The sequence below is a fragment of the Protopterus annectens genome, chromosome 12.part0 (genome assembly GCF_019279795.1).
Source record: "Protopterus annectens isolate FY-2018-M chromosome 12.part0, PAN1.0, whole genome shotgun sequence".
Classification (NCBI taxonomy): Eukaryota; Metazoa; Chordata; order Ceratodontiformes; family Protopteridae; genus Protopterus; species Protopterus annectens.
Genome location: NC_056746.1, coordinates 1,151,371,915 through 1,151,395,694, shown reverse-complemented (window position 1 = coordinate 1,151,395,694; position 23,780 = coordinate 1,151,371,915). Strand labels below are relative to the sequence as shown.

The following is a 23,780-nucleotide window of genomic DNA, read 5'->3' as shown; positions in this document are numbered from 1 at the left end:
GGGAAAAAAAATACTGCTTTATAGATCTGCTTGTGTTAGGAACAGCAACAAAAACGTGTCTACAAAAAGTACAGTTTTGTACCTACCATAAATGTAGATATCCGATAGGTATGCATCTGCAGTCATAACATATGGGTTGTCCTGCCTCAGGCAGCCCTCGGTCGGCCCGATTCCAAAGTCTGGGTCTGGCCTCGGCTGATGTCGCACTTCACCTGACGTCATAGCTCCTGGGGTATAAAGGCATCAGCCGACGCCATTTTCCTCAGTGTTTCTTGCCCCAGATGTCAGGTGCCCTCTAGGAAGGCTAAATTTGGATAATGTTGTAAATTCCAAACAGTAGCAAACAAAAATTATATATATATATATATATATATATATATATATATATATATATATACATACATACAAACAAATACACCATAATGGATTCCCCCAGCTAGCTGAAAGAGGGGTAAGCACCCTAGGAGTACCACAGAGGGGAAGGAGGGTGGGTAATCCTGACTGCAGATGCATACCTATCGGACATCTACATTTATGGTAGGTACAAAACTGTACTATGTCCTTCAAGGATGCATCTGCAGTCATAACATATGGGTAGAATACCATAGCCAAACTGGGGGAGGAGGCACTAATATAAAGATGGTGTAGTTAAGATCCCTTGTAAAACTGCAGTTGCAAAGCCTGCTCGGGATCTGGAGTATAAAGGAAGATTGTAATGCTTGGCAAATGTATGCACGGAGCTCCAAGTAGCAGCTTCTAAAATGTCTTTGGTAGCCACTCCTCGTAGGAAAGCTGTAGTGGTGGCTGTAGCCCTTGTGGAGTGAGGCCTGATATTTTCAGGAGTTGACTTTCCATGAAAAGAGTAACAGAATCGAATGCAATTTCCTAGCCATTTTGAAATTGTCTGTTTGGAAATTGCTTTCCCTTGCACTCCTGTTGCATATGCTACCAGAAGCTGATCAGTTTTTCTGCTGGTCTTAGTTCTGTCCAGGTAGTAGCGCAGTTGTCTATGTACATCTAAGGTGTGTAGTAGCTTTTCCCCCCTGTTCTGAGGGTTAGGGAAGGACGTAGGCAGATGAATAGCTTGATTCAAGGATACCCTGGATACCACCTTTGGCATGAAAGTAGGATTGGTTCTCAGAGACACCCTATCCTGGTGAAAGATAAGGAAAGGCTGTACTGCCATTAATGCCTGTAACTCGGATACCCTTCTTGCTGAAGTGATTGCTAGAAGGAAGGCAGTCTTCCAAGATAAGAACTGTAAGTCTGCTGATGCTGCTAGTTCAAAAGGGGGAAGTGTTAATTTTTCCAGCACAAAATTGAGATCCCATGCAGGCAGAGGTGGTTTCCTTGGAGGTTTTACATTTTTGATCCCTCTTAAAAATTGCCTGAGAAGAGGTTGAGAGAAGATAGGAGGATCCATGTTGTACTCTGCTGAAATTGCTGAAGCATGAATCTTAATGGAAGAGTAGGACAGGCCATTGTGGAACAGTTCTGCTAAGTATTCTAGGATGTGTGCTAGGTTTGCAAGCGTGACATCTGTTCCCTTTGATGCACTCCAAATGAGGAATCTCTTCCATTTGGCTGAGTATGTTTTCCTTGTGGAGGGTCTGCGAGCCTCCAGGATAATGTCCTTGACCCTCTGAGATAAAACAGGTTGGTTATGTTTTATGCAATTTTCCAGGCAGTTAGCTGCAGCGTTTTCAAGTTTGGATGTAGGGTCTTGTAGTTGTTCTGTGTTAGAAGTAAAGGCCATAGAGGTAGAGGCCATGGGTCCGTCCGAGACATGCTTCTCAGTAGTGGGTACCAATGCTGCCTTGGCCAGTCTGGAGCTATCAAAATTACTTTTGGCTGTTCCTCCCTGATCTTCAGTAGAACTTTGTACATCAATGGGAGGGGTGGAAAGGCATAAAGTGTCAGGGCCTTCCAGCTGAAAGAAAGGGAATCCACTCTCCATGCTTGTGGGTGGTATTCTCTTGAGCAGAATTTCTTCAGTTGGTGGTTGAGTGGGGAGGCGAACAGGTCTATCTCTGGCATTCCCCATTTCTTTGTTATGGTTTTGAAGATATCTGGATGCAGCATCCATTCGTGAGCATCCGTGGTAGTTCTGCTTAATTTGTCTGCTAGTGAATTCTCTTTTCCTGGTACGAATCTGGCCTGCAGTTGAATGTTGAGATTCAGGCCTAGGTTCCACAGTTCCATTGCCATCCGGCATAGAGGGTAGGAATGTGTGCCTCCCTGTTTGTTGATGTACCACATGACTGTGGTATTGTCCGTCCTTATCAGCAGGTGTCCTTGCTTGAGGAATGACTTGAATGCCTGTATTGCTTGTTTCACTGCCAGCATTTCCTTTAGATTTATGTGTAGTTTCAGCTGGTCTTGGGACCATAGGCCTTGGATACACTTGTCTTCCATGTGTGCACCCCAGCCTAGGTCTGAGGCGTCCGTGGTGATGGTCTGCCTTGGTTGTGGTTTGTGGAAAAGCAACCCGCTGTTGGTCTGGCAGGCCTGAGCCCACCACAGGAATTCTTTTTTCAGGCATGGAATGATTGGTATCATGGTCTCTAGACTGTGTTTGTGTTGAGACCATACATTTCTTAGGTACCATTGTAATTTTCTCATATGCAGTCTGGCATGTGGGATCAAGATTATGCAAGATGCCATGTAGCCCAGGGCCTGCAGGACTTTCCTTGCAGTAAGCTGAGTTTGTCTTGTCAATGCCGTGAAGTAGACTGGAAGTTGGTTTTGTTTTTCTTCTGTGAGAAAAGCCATCTGAGTTATTGTGTCCAGTTCTGCACCCAAAAATGTTATCCTTTGGGATGGCACTAGTCTTGACTTCTGTATGTTGACTGTGTATCCCAAGGCTTGCAGCAGTTGTATGACATAGGCCAAATCCTTTATTATTTTTGTCTTGTTGTCCGCTTGTATTAGGCAGTCGTCCAGGTATGGATAGATTTGAATTCCTGAAGCCTGCAATGTGCAATTACTGATGCCAGGCATTTCGTGAATACTCTGGGCAGTAGATAAGCCAAAGGGCAATGCTGAGAATTGATAATGCTCTGATCCTGCAAGAAATCTGAGGTGTCTTCTGCAATCTGGTCGTATAGGGACGTGCAGGTATGCCTCCTTGAGATCTAGAGTTACCAGCCAAGACTCCTTGCCCAACATGGGAAGAAGTTGCTGTAGGGTCAGCATCTTGAATTTTGGTACAATGAGATATGTGTTCAGTGCGGACAAATCGAGAATAGGCCTCCATTGAGTTTCTTTTCTTGGTACAAGGAATAGTCTGGAGTAAAATCCTTGGCCTTGTTCCATAGATGGTACCTTTTCTATTGCTCTCATCCGTAGTAAATTGATGACTTGTTTTAGAGCCTCTGACGTCTGGCTTGGCGGAAGGTTTGGCATTCCTTTCTTTTTTGGTAAAGTGTGGAAGTGAAACCTGTAGCCTTTGTCTATTGTTTGCAAAGTCCATTTGTCTCCTGTAATGCAATGCCAGTTTTTTGAAAATAAAGCTAATTTTCCGCCCAAGGGTGCTTCCAATTGTTCCCTGGTAGGCGGAATCAGAGCCAAGTCATTGTGTCTGTCCAGTGGAAGTGGTTGCAGTCGCAGCTGTAGAGGTGCTCCTCTGGCTGTCAGGTTGCCACTGATGGCCCCTGTAGGCACCCCTTGATTGACCTCTGCCTCTTGGGCGTCTATTTCTGCCTCTTTGTGCTGTGGAGGTGTTTGGAAAGGACCAATTCTTTGAAGGCCAATTTCTACTGAACCTCGGAGGTTGGACCTGCAAAAAATCCTTGACTGTTTGCACAGATTTTACTTTTTCTTCCACTTTCTTTAGAACCTCCTGTGCAGGGGAGCCAAATAAACTTTGTTTTTCCATAGGAGCATCTAGTAGTTTAGACTTAACATGGTCTGGCAAGGATTGCTCTTTTAGCCAGGCATGCCTTCGAATCACTGCTCCAGTCATAGCTGATCTAAATGAAGCCTCCATTGCATCATAGCCACATTTTAAAAAATGATTACTGACCTGCTGAGAATTGTGTACCAACTCCTGAAGGGACTTACGGTCTAAAGGTTCAGGAGAAGAAAGCTTTTTATTCAGCTGATCTAACAAAAATTCCTGGTACTGTATCATGTGAAATTGACAGTTTAAAGCCCTGGCAGAAAGAGTAGCAGATGTATAAACCTTTTTACCCCATCTCTAATGCTCTAGATTCTCTTTCAGAGGGAGGGGTTTTGGCAGAGGCAGCTGCAACACCCTTAGGGCCCTGAGAAATGGTTTCTGGGTCTGCAGCGTGGGCCTTGTACAAATGGAAATGAGAATCCGGGACCCTGTAATATCTGTCAGGTTTGGCAGGGGCCGGGGGAAGAGAATCAGGGGCTGAACTGGCATCATTGTATGCATCATCAACAACTGATAGTACAGGTGGTATGGCTAAAGGCCTATGCTGTGGTAGATGTAAAAAAGTCCTTAGCCTTTTTCTAGAATCAGAAAAATCCTGACCCTGCCATTGGAAATGTTCCCTCATTGAATGAAGAGTTTCCCCAAATGAAAATTCTTCTGGGGGAGAGGCAGAGGGAATGGAGTCTTCTGCATCCGAATCCTCATAAGGTGAGTATGGGCCTTCCTGATGGTCTGGTAAATCTGATCCATCCGAGGAGTAGTCAGAGGAAAGAGGTTCAGGGGGTTCAGTCCTAGGCCTTTTTTCAGGAGGGGGTTGTGAGGCCCTGTCTGTGTGAGGTTGGGATCCCCTGATTACAGAAATGAGGTCCTCAACAAGGCTGAGAATCTGAGAACTTGAGGAAGGTCTGTGAGGAGGTTTTGTAGGTAAGGCCTTGGAAAGTTTAGCTGCTTTAGCCCTGGAGAAGGCCTTAATAGACATAGAAGCAGGGGGTCTAGCTGCCCCACGTGCAGGAGTGGAAATGTCCAACGGGATGGTGTCGGACAAATCTTGAGTGCCTGCTTCTTCGGTAGGAATTTCTGTAGCAGACTCAGCCGGGGCCTCTGAGGCCTTGGTTGTCGGAGGCATGCTAGCGGCCGAAGGAAGGACCGAGGACTCAGTTTCAGCCGAAACCGAGACACTCGCGGTAGGCCTAACCGTGGTTTCAGCCGAAACCGCGAGCCGCGAGTGTCGGTCCTTTTCCTTGCACTTTTTAGATAAATGTGTAGTCGGAGTCTCCGATGGCATTTTATATGCAAAGGCTGGACCAAAAAACTCTTCTGCAAACTCCGACCGACGTCTAAGGGTCCGTTGGTTGAAGGAGGCACAGGCTAAACAAGCTGATACGTCGTGGTCTGGGCCTAAGCAAGGAAGGCAATAAGAGTGGAAATCCTTATGAAGTATTTGTTTCCCACAAGTTAAACAATTATTTATTTTGTCTGACATCGGCTGAGGCAAGAAAGAGTCCCCAACGGGGTACTTAGCTTTTTTAGAAGTCTTCCGTAGCTGAAATCTCTGGATCTGACCGACCGGCACTTGCGAACAGCTTCTGCTTCGGGCACCGCGCGGCAAGAAAGACTGAGGAAAATGGCGTCGGCTGATGCCTTTATACCCCAGGAGCTATGATGTCGGGTGAAGTGCGACATCAGCCGAGGCCAGACCCAGACTTTGGAATCGGGCCGACCGAGGGCTGCCTGAGGCAGGACAACCCATATGTTATGACTGCAGATGCATCCCTGAAGGACATCGTGCTATTCTACATGTATCTGAGGCATGGAAAAGAAAGTAAATACGACACAACCTAACATCGACCATGGATACATCGGACTTCTACTGATAAACTGATGGATAAAGCCATTGTTAAAGTCTACAAAATACTGCCACACACCATAGATGGTTAGGGATTGCATCAGAATGATAGCAGTGCTGGCAGGAGAACCAAAGAAGGCAGTACACAGCATTATTTACACTGGACTTGCATAAGTCAGGAAACGTGTGAATGTGCATAAGTTACAGACATGGACCCAGACTGAGTGTGAAGACCTGCACTATGTTTAAGTAAGTAATTTGTTACTAGGTATGCCTCTCAGCGAACAGTGTCAATGTCTGCTTTCCAGGTATAATCCTGGTGCTACAGCTCCACCAGACAGTGACAACAACAAACTAAGATACATCAAGAGCTTCAACATAGTCAAACCAGAATAAAATTACAATTGCCTACACATCACCAAACTATGCATGCAATAGAGAGATTCAGAGTTTAGCCATAAGATAAGCACTGCTGTGCATCAATCTACCAGTCAGTGTCTGGAATGGATTACATGGGGAAATGGAATGCTAACCAATCTTTACATTGCATTAAGCAACTCTGCAGCGACAATCATACTTTTTCTTCCTAGGAAAGAATGCTGGGTGATCTCTGTGTTGCTGCCACCTCCATGTGCCTGCCAACCATCTCATTTACTCTCCAGTCGTCCAGGTAATTGTGGGATTATTCCATAATCTCCATTCCCCAGTTAGCAACACTGCTGCCATGTCACATTCCACCAAATGGGGAGAAAACACAGGGTTCTTTGGTGCATGAATGAGCACTTCCATGTGTCACTCTGGCATCCATTTCAGGCTCTAACTGGTGACCCTGCAAAAGGCTGACTAGTGCAACCTGATTAAAGTACCCTTCCCAGCCTCAGCTAACAACCACCAGCATAGCAAGTCCAGCAGCATTCACCACGCACACACGCACAAATCGGTTAGGGTAAGCCAGCATCAAATGTTCACTACACCATTCTTGCAGCCCAGCTCCTGCAGCACCCAAATCACTGACCAATCTTGGGTTAGATGGAATGCAGTCAGGGCTTTATTTTTCTCTGCCACATAGGCTGAAAACAGTACTACAATCACTACCCACAAAGCTACTGCTTCTACTTTTCTCCAAGAAAAATTCCTGCAAATTTCAAATACACCTCAAACAAGCAAATCTAGGTAGGCATGGACAAAGTGTTGCTATAGAAAGTCTAGAGCATTTTTGATTATTTTAATCTTCCTAACCCCAAAACCAGTATTTTCTGTTGAGGCTGACTTCACAGCTCCAAAATCCCCATACATCTCTGCTGATGAGCATCACACTTTGTTCCATCTCTCTTAACCAAAGCAAACACCCCAATGCAATAAAAAATGTCCAGTAAAACTTACCTCATAAAAACAAACAGGTTAGAAATTGCTCTGGTTAAGCAACCAGACAAACAGAATACTTAGCTTACTACAAAAAATGTCCCTCCATCATTCTGTATCCCTATCCAAAAATGGCACTGACAGGAGAGACCACCATCATGCTGTCATCTGGAATAATAGTGAGGTGACAGTAGCAATAACATAGAGAGCACCATACATTCCTTCAGGGCAGGAAAACATCCTCTAGAATTTTGCATTCTACACATTCTAGCTGACCTAATTTTCTAAGCTTTTATAAACATGGTACTAGTATAAGACTGCTATGTTACATGATGTCAGACAAAAGTAGCACAGTAAATGTGCACAATTTATAAAATTTCACAACAGTCTTTTCTTTACATGAAAAAAAGGGAACTTAAGGTATCCACCTGCACGTCTTACAATGCACTTCTTAAACAAGATAGTTACCATTTCAGCCAAGACATCCCAGTCCTCAGCATAGAACTCTGGAGGAAGATTGTAAATTCGCAGAATGTTGTCAGCACTGCAAGTTGCTATACATGTTCCATCTGGGGCCCTGTGAACAAGGAAAAATATAAACAGAATTCTGGAATATGGTGCATTTCATGTACAACACAGGACTCACAAAAAGCAAAAGGTAAGGAACACAGCTGCATGCCCCATAAACACTAATGTATGAACAGAAAATGCCTTTTTGGGTTTCCCATAACTGTTCTCGAGTACTAGGTTAGTGCTCTGTACTATGCCAAGATCAAGTTGTCAAGTAAAACCAGTTATTCCCGTCTCCATAAGTAAATGCCTTTCACTAAAATGAAGGAACATAACACTTGTTTAAGAAAATGTAACAGAGTGTTAGATATCCATTTTGGATCTTCTTACAGAACAGTGACCTATCTACTTACACTCGAGTTCCAGATTCAAACCCAGGCCAAAAATTTCCAAGTAACTATGGTGCAGGGGCAAAAAAAAAAAAACAAAAAAACTATGGTACACGGGCAAAAACAACAAAAGGCACTAGTAGAACTAATGAAAGCTACACTAAACAGTAAGAGTTATAGTACGGTAGGACAGATTGTCAAAGCATCTGGAACAATTACTTAACCATCATTGACTTATAACTTAACAGTCTACAACAGTATTTATAACTATTGGCAGACAACCACCTAGCTGTGCCAACTTGCTCTAGGGATTCTAGATAAATCAAACTTGGCATTTGCAGCAAAATCTTCCCCACCTCTAAGCCCTGTTCCCCTTTCAAAATACTACTGAGTGGCTTTTATCAAGATAGTTAAGAATACCGGACCACTTTTGTACAGTTTAATTCACTTCACGTGAAAATCAGTCATGGATGCACATCTGCTCACCCATCCAAACTCCCAAAGCTCTAGGGAAACACTAGTGCTAGCTGGCTCCTTCTTAACAAGCACACACACCTGTATTACAGGTATAAAAGGAAGTCAGCAGGCTCATCGGTGGCATGGAGAGTAAAAGCCCTGACTATAACCCCAGGTGACCCAAGCAGAGTTAAACTCAAGCACTTGAACATGCAGGTTAGGAGGATATTAGTGCCCATACTGGGGGGGGGGGGGGGGGCAGCTGCTCTTCTCACCACAATCAAATACAAATCGCTGCTAAACATCAAGGATGGAGATTAAAGGCTGTGGTCAGTGCAGGGATAACATGTGCATATCCACCAAAGCTGCTGCTGGAGTCCCTTAAAAACTGCATGTAGGGAGCAAGAAAAAAATAGAAGGGTTTAGTCAGGTCCTACAATAACATAGGTGCATGTCAACTCCCAAAAGGAAGGGTTTATGACCATGTATACAGAAATGCTCTCACAGGCAGGATGCCTGGATGATGGTTGCTCAAGACAGTCCTCTACCTACAGAATATGAGGGAAAATTTCCCACTTCTATTGGGCACAAATCTGTCATGGGAAGGCATGATAGTTGGTGAGACAGAGGGGCAAAGGCATGCAGAAGAAAAGTTAGCCTGTACCAACATCAGGTTTAGATACACCTAATAAAGGAAAAAGCTCCTCGTTAATTTTACAAAACAAAGATGATAGAGTAGGCGAAAGCAGTAATCACCTACTACAGTACAACGTTTCTAATGTAGCCCTTGCTCAGTTCAGGTCATGGTTAAATTGGAGAAGCAGCACTCCCCAAAAAGTCACCCCTTAACAGCACCGATACAGGAAAAGAGTAATCACACAGTCTCCCTTTTTCTCTCTACCTCAACTATTACAGTGTTACAAAAAACAGGAAAATTATATGAGAAAGACAAGTGGGAGCCAATACTGCAGCAAGGATGCTGCTCATATAAAATTACATATTTACCATAACTAACTCTGAACGGTCAGTTTTACCTTCATTACCTCAAGGACCAAGGTCTGCAGGACTTAGTCTAACAGCTCAAAACCTTCTCAGCCTACCTCGCTTCTCCCCTTACCCATGATGCTGTGTGACTCAGAATTCTTCTCCAGGTCCCTAAAGTCCATGCTAGCAACTATTTAAAACAGTGACAGACAAATACCTACAAAATAAAGAGATAAACAGATAAATACTTTATCTGAAAGACTTCCAGACCAATCAGGACTGAGAGTGGGTATGGCAAAGAAGGGGAATTGCAAATCTAAGTCTAGCATTGCAATAAGGGCATAACTTTCATATTTGCAACTGGGATTTCCAATTTTATTACCTTAAGGACAGAGTCCCAAACTTGAGTTCACAGGTGAAGCTTCATGAAGAATGCTCTAGATCATCATGACAAAGAATGACCTGGGCCTAGAAATCACATTCGGCTTACAGCATCCTACAAAAGTGCTCAGTAATGCCCACACAGACACTACGCTCAATCAGTGATGCATTTTTTAAAGCATGCCTGAGAAGCAGCCATAATCCTAGTAGAGTGGGCTGTGTCCTTGGCTCAGACACTGAAAATTGATTATGCTGCTACTTTTAAAACTGTAGCCAAGCCAATTGCTACAACTTGCACACACACAAAGCCCTGCAATTTCTGATCACAAAAGCACCACGGAAATGAATTCTTGTACTGGCATTCAAAATGCCAGTGGAGAAATGAAAACCTGTACCGCACAACCAAACAGCATCTCCCAATCACTACCCCTTATACTTTGTGCCCAGAGTAGCTGCCCTTTTCAGCCCATCCTGCCTACATGTCTGGCTGTGCTCATAGGCATTGTCCATTCCAAAATTAAGATTACCCATGCTAAAGCCATATGTAAAAGCTCAAGTTCCTGCTTCCATCTGTTTTGTTATCTCTAGTCTCGTTCCAAATGTGACAAACAGCTTGTATGCTTTCAGTAAACATTACATTTTAGCCGTAAGAAAAAGCAAACTGGCTACCTTTAAATAAAACTAAACTGCATTGTTACATTAAATGCACCAAAGTATTAAGATTGCTAGGGAGGCAGCTACTTATATAACTTACTTACTTCCCATAGTTTCAAACTTAGTTTTTTTTACATTGAGTCTTTAAGGAGGAAAAAACACAACTCTGCAAATGTAAGAACAAATGACTATTTTGCAAGCTTTTCATTGTTTTCAATTATTTTTCAAGCCTATTTGTTTAAAAAAGCACTATATGCAGCTTAAACCAAGGACATTACCCCACACATCCACCCCTGGACTAATCCTTTGTACGATGTTTCATGTTAGTAAGGTCCCCTGTAAAAACAGAGTGGAAGTTGAGACTACCCATCAATGAGGCTCCTAGCAGCTACTCATCTAGTTAGGGAAACATTCTGTAAACCCTAAAGCCTGGCAGCCATTGCTATGACTTTCATGCATCTGGTGAACACACCATGGGGTAATAGTGAAGCCAAGTGGCAATATCCAGAATTGAAAAGGACCGTCTCCTATGTGGAAATGAAGGAGCACTCAGAGATTCATGGGCAATCTGGATGTACAGGTACATGTCTTGGGTCCAAAGATCACATTCAGTCTACTCAGCATTAGCAAGGAAGGACAGACTGCACCATTATCATATGAAAGAGCTTTCTGGGTAAGTACTGACTTAGGCTTTTGAGATTGAGAAAAGGGCTTTGCCTTTATGGTCTGAGACCTCTTGTATGGCTCATGTTATCATTATCCTTTCTACATCTACTCTTGCCAGTGCCTGAACATCTGGGGCACAGACTGAGACTTGGATGGAAATATGAAGCTATGGTACAGCCTCTAGATACCATTTTCATGACCTACCTGTCACGTACGATGGCCAGTCACTCATTCGAGAGAAGGGACAGCTAGCCCACAAATTCCTCCACAAGGCAGCAGCTGAGAAAAGCCTCTTGTCCTCTGTGGCCTTCACCATTACCTTGAAAAAAAATCAGACTACTTGAAGCATCAGAAGAAAAGCCAATGCAGGCTGCTGATTCTGACAAAATAGAAGAGGAGGAGGCTGAAACTTTACCCCATCCTTGGAGAAAGTGCTGCATTCCTGCTCTTGCTGTCCTAGTTCAGCTAATACTTTCACTCCAAAGAACAAGTTTCCATCAAATGAGGCATTCATAAAATTACCTTTGGTATTTTTGGCAAAGTCTGTGAGATGAAGCAAAGCATAACAATGAACTGAGTCATATGCCAGAGGCCATCAACGAGTAGATCTACAGTGCTGTGAGCAAGACACAGTCTGCTGACCTGCTGACGAAAAGGTTCGAGAGCCGAGACTACAGTCTGGCTTTCAGATCTTAAGCAGTCTTAATGGTTATCTCCATTTTGAACCTTAATGTACAAAGTACATAGTTTAATGCTCTCAAGATAGAGGATAAAAACACAAGCTATTCCAGTCTGCTGGACATGGATATCAAAATCACTAGCTCCAAAGGTGATAAGGTCAGCAACATCAAAGCACAGTCAACATCAAAGCTGCTGACTGCATGACCTCAACAAGACCACTGAAGTTGATACCAAGCGTATGGTTTGATAGTGCGTCAAAGTGTCCTCGGTGACAAAAAGTAAGACACCAAAATAAGAAAATGTGGACAGGGAAGGTACTCAAGCACAATGTTAGCAGAGGAAGACACCTTGGACCTCATCTGCTGAATGCATTCTGTTGTACCATTGGACCAACACGAGCTTGGAGGAAGTGACAAACATCAATGAGCTCTGTGATCGGGGGAGTGCTTAAACAGCTTGAGCATAGAAATTAATGAGACACTTTCACAGCACAAAGAAGTTAATTTGGTAGGACAGTTCTACAAGCCATACCCATTTCTTATCACATGTTTAGAAAGCACAAGAACATTAACATATTTGACCAACTGGGCACTAGGCACAGACTCAAATCAATCTTTCTCTTCCTTCCCAGAATGCCTACAGGTGGCCGAGGAAGCCCTGGTAGAGGATTCAGCTGTTAAGACAGCCCAAAGCTTATAGTACTAATTTTTTTCCTGTCCTTTAATGCGGATAGCTTAAATGTAGCACAAATGAAGTAATATTAAAAAAAAAAGCTTTTCTACCTACGAGCTTACTTTAGTTGGTATGCTTGTCTGAGGGCTGTTCTCTCCTTACATGCACTTCTTAGAGAAGTGAGCTCTTTTTTTGTCCACATCTAAGCTAAACTTCTTCCAAAAAAAATCAAAACAATAATGTAACAGCAAAACAGCAGTAAGCCCTGGGTGTGAAGATCTTAACTATGTGGCAACAGCAGAACTAAGTTACCCATCAGAAAAAACATGGGCTGAACTGAAACTTGTTAATAGAGAACCTTTATCACTGAAACAGAAACAACCAAAAATCTGTGAAAAATAGCAACACTAAGATCAGCAGTCTGGTGCAAATTCCCACCAAAGGCATCTGCAGTACAGTCCCTTAGGAATCCGGATTACAGGTAAAAAGAAGAGGCTAATGTAGCCTTGGAAGCTTTAAGTGCTGGGCCAAAGTCTGTCCAGCCTTAGTCCTATTGGTGACCTAGATGAAACTCCCAAGAGTTCTTCCTACTTGCCTCATATTACAGACTCTGCCTACAAAATATCTGATTTGCCTCTGGACACCTAACAGATGCAAAAGCCTCTTGCATTTACTTTCCAGCTTGGGGAAAAAGACATGCAAGTTGATGGTCTGATGAAGGGAAATCTCCCGGACCATTATTTACCACAAAAAATGGTAATTTTCTCAAACTCGCCCCATCCCTGTGGAACCCTGAAGAGCTCTTTTCCCACCGGGTCCTGCAACTCCAAACTCATCCTGTCTATGATTACCAGCAACTAAAGTACCGCCTTCTAAAATGGTTACTTAACAGGAGCAGATGCCTCTAGCTGAAATGGATCCAAGGTCAGTTTCTTCAGGAGAAAATTTTTTTTTTTTAAACTTGTATTTTGTAACCTCAGTGCTCTAAAGCACAAGGACATTTTGTCTTCATAACAGTGATTATTCAAGGGAAATTACACAGAAAGGATATAGTCATTATTTAGTCAAGAAGAAATAAAAATTAAGCCTAAGTAATTCCACACTGTTCAGAAACACTTTCACGAATATGAAGTTTGCCAATGGTAAATAAAGAGCAAGGTATGTTGGACCCAATACCATATTCATGGGTGACTTTAATCATCCCACTATTCACTGGGAATCGTATACAAACACCAAACATACAGGCATAGAGATTCCTGAATTTTGTAAATACAAACTCCCTGGACCAGGCTGTCAATACACCAACCAGGGGTGCAACCATACTGATCTGTGCATCACTAATATGGGAAAGTGCTGCACATCTCTCTAGTGTAATGTCTTCTCTGGTAAGATCAGACCACAAAATGGTCTCCTTTGAAGTAAATATAAAACCTGGAGCCCCAGTTAAACCTGGAATATTCAGGGACTACTCTAAAGCTAACTTCCCACTATTAAGTTAAACCCTGGCAAATGTTCAAGACCCATAAAACCTGAGAACACTGCTGCCTATGCAGATCTACTCACAGAAACCCTATACAAGCATGTTAACAGTGCATAGAGACAGCTGTACACACCAAGAAATACTACAGAAGTAACAGAAAAATAAGCCACCATGGTGGAATCACAATCAATAGGATGTTAACAGAAGACAATCATGGCAAAAATTAGGAGGTGCAAGCACCCAGCAGGATAAAAGCACTCTCAAACTAAACATGGAAGACAAGTCTACCAAAGTCAACTACAAGTCTATAGACCCAATAAGAACATAGGTAAAATACTCTATAAACACTCCAATTTCCCTTATCTGGAACAATTTTCCACTCCAAATCAGAAGCCATACCTCCCCTACTAACTTCAAACATGACCTGATACTGTATCTCCATAACAACCCTATATGTACCTGCCACCACCCTACTTAACCCCTCCCTCTCCCTATACCCACTTTACCACTATGTCTGATCTACAAGACCTTTCCTATTTCTATAACTTACTATATCTATATGCTCTCCTTTCTACACCCTCCCTCTAGATCACTACATCCCTCTTCTACTACTTTCTTCTTCCGCACCATCTCTTCCTCTGTTCTGAGGCCCCTTGTATATACACTTTTCTCTTCTTTTTTTTTTTTTTTACTCCTGCACTAGTTTCTTCCTCAGATCTGAGGCCCCTGCACACACACGTCTCCTTCTAGCCACTAATCTAATAATGCCATATTATTTTCAAATGATTACCTAAAACCTTAATTCCCTTACTGCGTACCTCTTGGATTTATTATTGTTGTTTTTCCTTTTACAACCTTATTATATTTTTGTATATAGCTGTGTTTAATTCCATGGAGTACATTATTTCTTTTTCTTATCCATTGTATTCATGACATTGTTTTATTGTAAACTTGTATGTCTGTTTGGGGCTTATCCCCTCGGGTCTCCACCGAAAAAGGGTAAATTCTTACCCAGCTGGACCAACCCGGTTAACAAATGCAAAATAAAATAATTTGGCCTCAGAGGCCAAGGACAACCACAAGGCACTCTAACTACGTCTGCAACCTCAAAGGCTTACACAATTGCGTGCAGAGCTTATTGTTAATGAAACTACCTATACTGAACTAGAAGATATAGCCAACCTATTGGCTGACAAATTCAGCTTCAGCTTTACTCCTTTCTCCTCCTCAACTTTCCCTCAGGAAATACAATCAGTCAAATGCAACTCCCCCTGCTTTCACTAGACAACAGGTCCACAATGCTCTAAGGCCAAGAACACGGCATCAGTGGGCCAAGACAATACATAAGGATGCCTTCTAAATAGCATGAAACATGACTTATCAGGCCATCTGGAACTGCTAATTAATTTCAGCCTCCAAAAAGGCTTTGTGCCTCACAAATGGAGAGCAGCAAGTCATCCCTCTGCACAAAGGTGGCCATCTACAGACCCTGGAAACTAGACACATAAGGCTCACTAGTCTTGCATGCAAAGCCATAGAAAGAAATGATCAGTTATGACATAGGAAACCACCTGATGCTGGACCCAACCCAATCTGGTTTCCTGAAGGGCAGGTCCTGCCTACTTGACCTGGTGGACTTCTTTGAGAAGGTCAACAAAGCAATGGATGAGGACAGAATGGTTCACACTGCCTACCTTGACCTGACAAAAGCAACTGACAATATCCCATTCAGGAACTGCTGACAAACTCAAAAGATTAGTTACAAACCCTTATGTCAGCTGGTGGATAGCCAGCTGGCTCACAGGATCCAGGAAGTTACAATTGGGAAGTCCACCTCTACAAAGAGGCCAGTCGCAAACAGAGTCCCTTAGGGATTGGCCCTGGGACTGCTCCTTTTTGGCAATTACTTTTCTGAAATTACAGCCAATGTCAATGGCCTCTGGCTGACTAAACGTGCAGATGATTGCAATTAGGAGTGGTCACTGAATCTACCACCAACCCAAACTTTCTCCAGGAAAGGATAAGAGACAAATAACTGGTGCCAGAGCCATACGCTACAACTAAATGCCAAAAAATGCATAATATCTTTCTGGAAGTTATCTACCCCTGGTAACTATCATACTGACAATACACCCCTAAGAGTTGACCCTTTATTCACGGACTTGGGGACACACACAGACAGTAATCTAGCCTTTGACCATCACATCTACAGTAGTGAGGAAATCATTCTCGTTGTGCAACTTATAACAAAGATATGACATCTAGGTCCAAGGAAGTTATTATTCCACTGTATTCAGCATTTATTAGACCAACCATAGAGTACAATGCCCCCTTTGTACGCACCTAATCAGGCATATCCAACAACTGGAACATCGACAGAGGATCCTCTCTAAATGAATACATGGCATAATTAATGTGTCCTGTGCAGACCGCCTTAAGGCCTTACCCTGTATTCAGTCTGCTACAGGCTGTTGAGGGGAGATCGATGTCTGGCATACAAGATTGTCAGATCCCACTCTGATGGACCTCCTGCATATCCACAAAATAAACAGCACTAGAATTGTCCATTCTAAAGAATTACACCTTGCCTATGATATAAATAGAACCTCCTGGTATGTATCCCTGAGACTACCCTTCTCTGGAACAAGCTTCCCATCCATTTGAAGCAGAGTTCTTCCCTAACCGAATTCAAGTGTAATTTGGACAACTGGATGAGGAACAGGAGATTCATCCCTGGCTTGGCACCTAGGTCCCTAATGGACACAGGCAGCCTGTAATTGGTTCATCTCCCCGGCCCTTGCTTGTAAATGTTTCATCTCCCAAACTCCTGCTTACACTTAAATTTACCAGAACTTGTCAGATTTGGGGTGCATGGTCGGGCTTAAGAAGGATCTTGTGGTCGTTAGCCTAGTAAACACCTATGAACCTGTATTCCCAAGTATTCAACAAAGTCCAGAAGGTTTAGGATATTTGCTTGTAAGTGTTTGCACATGTATTTTATGCCCCAAGCAGACTTAAAGGAAGAACTTGGGTAGACAGCAAATGTTGCAAGTGTGATGGAGAAGAATGAGGCAACTGGAAGCACATGTTTTGGGAGTGTAATGAACTGGCAAATTCTAAAAATTCCCTACAGAGAACTCTGACAAATATTGGGTAAGCAGATGGCTGTAACTAAGGAAATGATCCTTCGAACTGGGACACAGGATCAGAATTGCCTAGACATAGTAAGGCCTTAAAGTTTAATTCTGTTGGGTGACAAAAAAGCAATTACTAGAAAATGGAAATCAAAGTTTAAACCAACTGTATTTGAAGTATTAAATATTATAAAACAGATCAAATAACGGGATGAGGGAGGTTTCATAAAGGAAAGGAGCAAATTAAAATAAATAGAAACTGTGGAAAAGTAGAGTTGTGCAAGGTCTTACCATAAAAATAGGTATCCTGCTTTCCCTCTTGCAATATTGGATTACATGTGGGATCTTCTGCTGAGGATAGCCCAATATCTGTGCAGTGTACCAAAGTCTCTACATCCTATCAGCATAGGCTCCACAAGCAGGCGTAGGCCCATAAAGGTTACGTATGCAGTCAATACTCAGAACTGAAGTGCCCCAGAAGAACTAGAGCAACCCCAGGAAAAAGAACATGTACATCTAGGAAGGAAGCACCAGACAGAGAGGAAAATAGGGCAGAAAAGAAAAAGAAAAAGGCCAGCAGAGAATTTCCAACAGAAAGAAGAGAAAAGTGGGCAGGAAGGAGGGACTGAATACTACAACAGCAAAAGGTAAGACAGCTGCTATGTAAGATCTTACACAACTGCACTATGCCATTCCTTATCACTGCTGCAGTACTCAGTACATGTGGGAAATCTACTATGAAGGATAGGAGAAGAAAAACCCTCCGAAGACCCATGAAGGATAGCCCTGGCAAAACCTGCTCTGGATCTGAAAATGACATCCAACTTATGTTTACTAAAAATGTCTACAGAGGACCAAGTAGCAGCTTCTAGAATGGATCTAGTATCCATACCCTTGAAGAAAACCCCAGAACAGGCTACTGGTCTTGTAGAATGTGCTCAAACTGTGGCTACAAGCTGTTTACCTTGAAAATAACAAAAGAAATGGCCTTAGAAATACAGGCAGTATAGGTTACAGGATCATAGGAGTTTACTAGGCTATCAACCCAGAGGTCATTTCAAGCCTAGCCTTTTCATTCCAATGTAATTCCAATGATACTCTACTCAATACCCAGGATTGTATTTTGTAATGACTGCCCATGCCCAGGAGGGTTGTGGGCGCTATCCCCAGTAAGAATTTATGGTGACCCATCCACTCATCTAGGTTCCTTTTGAACAGTGTCATAGAAGTGCTCTGCTTCACATAAATTGGCAGTCCATTCCAAAGATGCAGCAGTCATTGGGAGACAAATCTGTTCCTCCAACACGTCCTATTGAAGTCACAGGCCATATTTAGGTCCCTGGAACAGGTGACTCTAGTCCCATTTGATTTATGGATGTGCAGCAATTTCATTAGGTTTTATTAGGTTTGGGTCAGAGATTGCTCTGTAAGCCAGGCACAAGTCTCTCCCAAGTCATCTATACGATACTGAGTATAGCGATGGGGACTTTAGTCGGTCTGTGCAAGGCATGTGCTGGAGTCCCTTGATCTTCTTTGTTAAAAACTTCTGAGGTCTCTACAATTGCTGCAGGTGTTTTGTACGGTACATACCAAAAACAGTGTTGTACTCCACTACTGGCCTGATTATTGATGAGTATAGAGGAGTTATAACCTCCTTTGCTCTACAGGTGATGCCTTTGCTAATCAAGTGTGTTGCATAGAAAGCCTTCCTTACTAGAGTAGACACATGGTGGTCAAAGTTAAGGTCGCAGTCTACTTGTGATCCCAGAACCCTTACCACTTCATAGGTACATAGGTTATTGTTGTTAATCTGACAGTGTGAAGGGACATTGTTTTTACAGACGGGAATGGTGATGCATTTCTTTGCATTTAGTGTGAGACCATGACTAAGACACCAGTTGCTGGTCTGCGTAAGACCCTCCTGAAGTATAGCGATATCATTTGGGGATTGAATAACTGCACCCAGTTTGCAGTCATTCGCAAATCTGGTCAGCCACACCCCCTTAGTTTTGTCCTGAATGTCTGAGAAATATATACCAAACAGTAGGCTCAGCACTGACCCTTGTGGCACCCCGCTGGTGACAGGTGTGCTAGTTGATGTGGAGTCACCCATTTTGATAGCGTGTGACCGGTTTGTGAGCCAGTTGGCAACCCGTCTTACAATTGCACGCAATTAGGCTGTTCCTTTATATATGGCTTTATGAAAATCTATAATGTGCAACTTATCTAATTAAGCAAAGGTTGCAGGAATTGTATTTAAAATATTATGTGTATGCATTTACTACTAAGTATATGTTTTTTCAAGCATTGTTTGAAACAACACTGATGGTTTTTAAAATTTGGCTATCTCTTTAAATGCAGATAAAAAACGATAAAAAACTTTTTAATTACGTGTTTTAATTGTTTAATTAGGGTGGATATTCTGTATATAAGGAGTAGGATCTGCCTTTTGTATTGTAACCTGAGGAAGCGCACTAGGCTAGTGCGTGAAAGCGCTTGTTCTCTTTCTAAATAAACTGCCTAATTGTTTATAGTGTTTTCGTGGTGGTTCCTTGCAAGTCTACAAGATATCTTTGTTCGCTCCACATTCTCTTTGCCAGGAACCTTTGGATGGTCGTACTTGGTTTGGTGCTGATATTACTGCTTCTTATTTTTTACCTGGTTGACCAACACACGATGGAGATACCTAATATCGAGCTTGACTACAATCCGGCAGGTACGAGCTGTACCGAGGACTGGAATGGACTGTTTCACCAGCAAGATAACCCTCTTTTGAATTTTGATATCAAAGGTAACATTTCACATACTGCTATGTCTAGCACGGAAAATCTACAAGATTTCTACGGAGCACTTAGGACATTAGAGAATGACCTTTACAAACTGTACCGGCTTATCTGGCAGAGGAAGCACCTGGAGGCGTGCTTGCATTTTAAGGTCATTCCACGAGGTATGCGTGTCCTATGTATGCCGAGTTATGGGGATGCCCACCCTGAACTCCTGCGGAGATGGCAACAGCTAAATATAGATCTCAGCAATAAATACATCCAATTGCTCATTGACTATTTTTTACCTGTTGAGGTTGAACTCATCACGAAGGTGGAAGGTGAGCATAAAAACATTACCCAGTTGTATAAAAGTGATTTTTGTGTCTCTAAATTAAATAACATGCTGAGACAGCTTATGCTATATAGCAATAAGCTTGAACAGATTAAGCTTAAAAAACTTAAGCGTGACTGTAATGATTTTCAAATGGGCCGCATTTTTGTGTGGCCGAGATTTAATGAAGCAGTTGCGATAAATGAGGATAATGACCAAGTTAATAATGCGCAACCAAGCACACCAAGTACGACTAGTGTATCTAATTTACAGAGCCATTCTTCTGGCAATTTTACTTCAACTAATATGAATGTGGAAGGGGACATTACGCTATCCGGCTCTTCACTTCCCTGTAACCAACAATGTCTTAAAGCATCTGAAACAGTAGGAGCCAGACCAAAAAAGAGTATTCATGGTTTGAATACTACACCTGAGGTAGCGGCTTCTTTAAACTTCCCTCTACCCTACAAGAACTGAGCGTTGGCACGCTCAACAAGCAGAGGAAGAGGCAAACGAAAGTTGTCAGGAGAAACCCGAGAATCCAGGAGGAAAAAGAACTGAATGTTTTATTTTTTAACTTAGCTTCTAAGGAGTTTACTGAAACTGAATGTTCTATCTTGAATAAGGGGCTCTCCTTTATTCCTGCTAGAGGAAGTGAACTGTCTGATACTCTCATTATGCTTCGCAAATTCACAAGAAAGGTAACACTCAAACTTTTGTATAAGGACTCTGATAACAGTGACACTGCTTTTAATTCAATAGTATTAAAGAGGAAGAGTACCTTTGTACCACCATTGTCAGGCTTAGTTGAATGTTTTCAATGTGCCTGTGAGTATGATTTTTATCGTTACTACAAGGAAAGGAAGCATAAATGTCTTTTCACTAATTTGAATGTACTACAGAAATGTAGCCTTGAATCTCTATGTAATGATGATAATTTGGTTTTTAAACCTGCAGATAAAGGGGGGGGGGGGTGGTCGCAATGGATCTAGCACTATATAATGATTTAATGAGTGAGATGCTAAATAATGATGTAGCCTACTCTCAAATAAGCAAAACTGAAGTAGGACCTATTATTAGAAATGTGCATGATACGATTTATGATCTATTGATGACCAGATGTGTGGATAAATGCCTTTATGACTTTCTGATTATTGAGACCCCATTAATTCCCCTTATCAAGGGGCTTCCCAAGATACACAAGGGGATATATCCACCACCTTTACGCCCCATAGTGTCTGGGAAGCTCTGGGTTACTGAGAATGCCTCCCTGTTTGTACAATCGAAGTTAGGTCCTTTAGTTGGCAATATACCTACTATCTTGAAAAATTCCTTTAATTTGTTGACGGACTTGAAGGATGCTTCGTTGCTTAAAAACCTAAGACATGATACACTGATGGTTACATTGGATATAAAAAGCTTGTTCACTAGTATACCTAATGAGTTTGGAATTGATGCTGTGAGGAGCTGTTTGACTGAGCTTAGTAACTTGGCTAATGATGATCAGATGACAGTTTGTACCCTTTTGGATATAATATTGAACAACAATATCTTCCTGTTCCAGGAAAAAATATATAGGCAGACATGGGGAGTGGCCATGGGCACCCCCTGTGCCAATGCCTATGCTAACCTGGCAGTATATCAATGGGAAAAGATGTTCATTTTTAATGATGAAAGATACAAAAATAATGTCATTCTATACAGACGTTTTGTAGATGACATCCTCCTTTTTTGGAATGGTGATGTTAAATCATTAGATGATTTTGTTGACTTCATGGGCTCAACAACTACCTTTTTAAAATTCACATATGAATGCTCCACTAGTAAAGTCAATTTTCTTGATATTACCATCAGTAAAGATGACCTGAGTAAAATTACAACATCACTATTCAGGAAACCTTGTTGGAGGAATGGCATCCTCCATTTTGAGAGTATGCACCCTAGGCATATTTTTCCCAATGTGGTTAAAAATCAAATGTATAGGATAGCTAGATTATGTAGTAGCCCAGAGGATATGGACTATCAAATGGACTTTCAGGAAAATTGCCTTATTGATAGGGGGTATTCATCCCAACTAGTTTCAAACCTAAGAAATAACATCTTAGGTACAACCAGGCCAGCACGGAAGAAATGGCGCCATAGTAGCCCGTCAGGTAATAATAAAAGGAAAATCCAGTATGACATTAGGTATACGAGTGATATAGGGTATATAGAGAATATTATTAAAAACAACTGGAAGCTATTAAGCATGGATAAGGACCTATCTAGAATAGTAGGGGATAGGCCAAGTTTTAGATACAATAATTGTATGAATTTAAAAAGGCTATTGTGTAGGGAGAAGGTGAAGATTGAACCTATAGACATCAGGGTTAATTATAGACAAGGTACCTTTCCATGCAGGAAATGTTGTGTGTGTAAATATATTACCACTAGCCAAAGACTTGAACTCACAGATATAGGTGTAGTGTTTGAGCCAAAATTCTATGCGACATGTGATACGGTCAATGTTATTTATTTAGCTTTATGCGAACCCTGTGGGGCCTATTACGTGGGTATGACCACGCGTAGGTTTAAGGACCGCATTTATAATCACGTGTATGACATTAGAAAAGGAAATACTACCAATGTGTTGGCCAGACACTGCCAACAGTTCACGTCACATGTTTTTAAATTTAGGGTTTTGCAGTTGTTACATCATAATAGAAGAGAAGGAGACATAGTAGGTGCCTTAGAGTTGAACGAGTTAAAGTGGATTCTCAACCTTAGGGCACATATAGAACCAGGTTTGAATTCAGCCTTAAACATTAGACCTGCCCTATTGGGTAATATATGAAATAGTTGTAATACTGCTATTTATTGGCTTTTTTAAATATGTTTGATGGGGTTATTTTTCATATTGTGGTTATATAATGAATCAATTGAGGACATCCGCATATATATATTTATTTCTTATGCATTGTATTTGAATTGTTATATATTTATTTACATATGCTTAGTCCCTTATTTTAGGGTTCTGCACGTAATTAGGCTGTTCCTTTATATATGGCTTTATGAAAATCTATAATGTGCAACTTATCTAATTAAGTAAAGGTTGCAGGAATTGTATTTAAAATATTATGTGTATGCATTTACTACTAAGTATATGTTTTTTCAAGCATTGTTTGAAACAACACTGATGGTTTTTAAAATTTGGCTATCTCTTTAAATGCAGATAAAAAACTTTTTAATTACGTGTTTTAATTGTTTAATTAGGGTGGATATTCTGTATATAAGGAGTAGGATCTGCCTTTTGTATTGTAACCTGAGGAAGCGCACTAGGCTAGTGCGTGAAAGCGCTTGTTCTCTTTCTAAATAAACTGCCTAATTGTTTATAGTGTTTTCGTGGTGGTTCCTTGCAAGTCTACAAGATATCTTTGTTCGCTCAACCCGTCTTGCAACAAAGAAGTCTACATTTAGTTTGCTAAGTTTATCAGTAATGACAGAGTGTGGGACTGTCTCGAAGGCCTTGGCCAAGTATGCTATGTGCACAGATTTGCCTTCGTTACATTTCTGAAGAATCCACCAGGTT

The 23,780-nt window shown here is 41.8% G+C and overlaps 1 protein-coding gene across 3 annotated transcripts in view; it reads right to left on the bottom strand.

The window, feature by feature from the left end:
- WRAP53 (WD repeat containing antisense to TP53) overlaps nt 1–23,780 on the bottom strand; it is a gene marked incomplete in the record, with an annotated part of 785,404 nt that overhangs the window by 681,567 nt on the left and 80,057 nt on the right. For all 3 annotated transcript variants that reach the window (XM_044090178.1, XM_044090177.1, XM_044090176.1), the window contains 1 exon segment: nt 7,578–7,686. In XM_044090178.1, the coding sequence (XP_043946113.1) occupies nt 7,578–7,686 (109 nt within the window).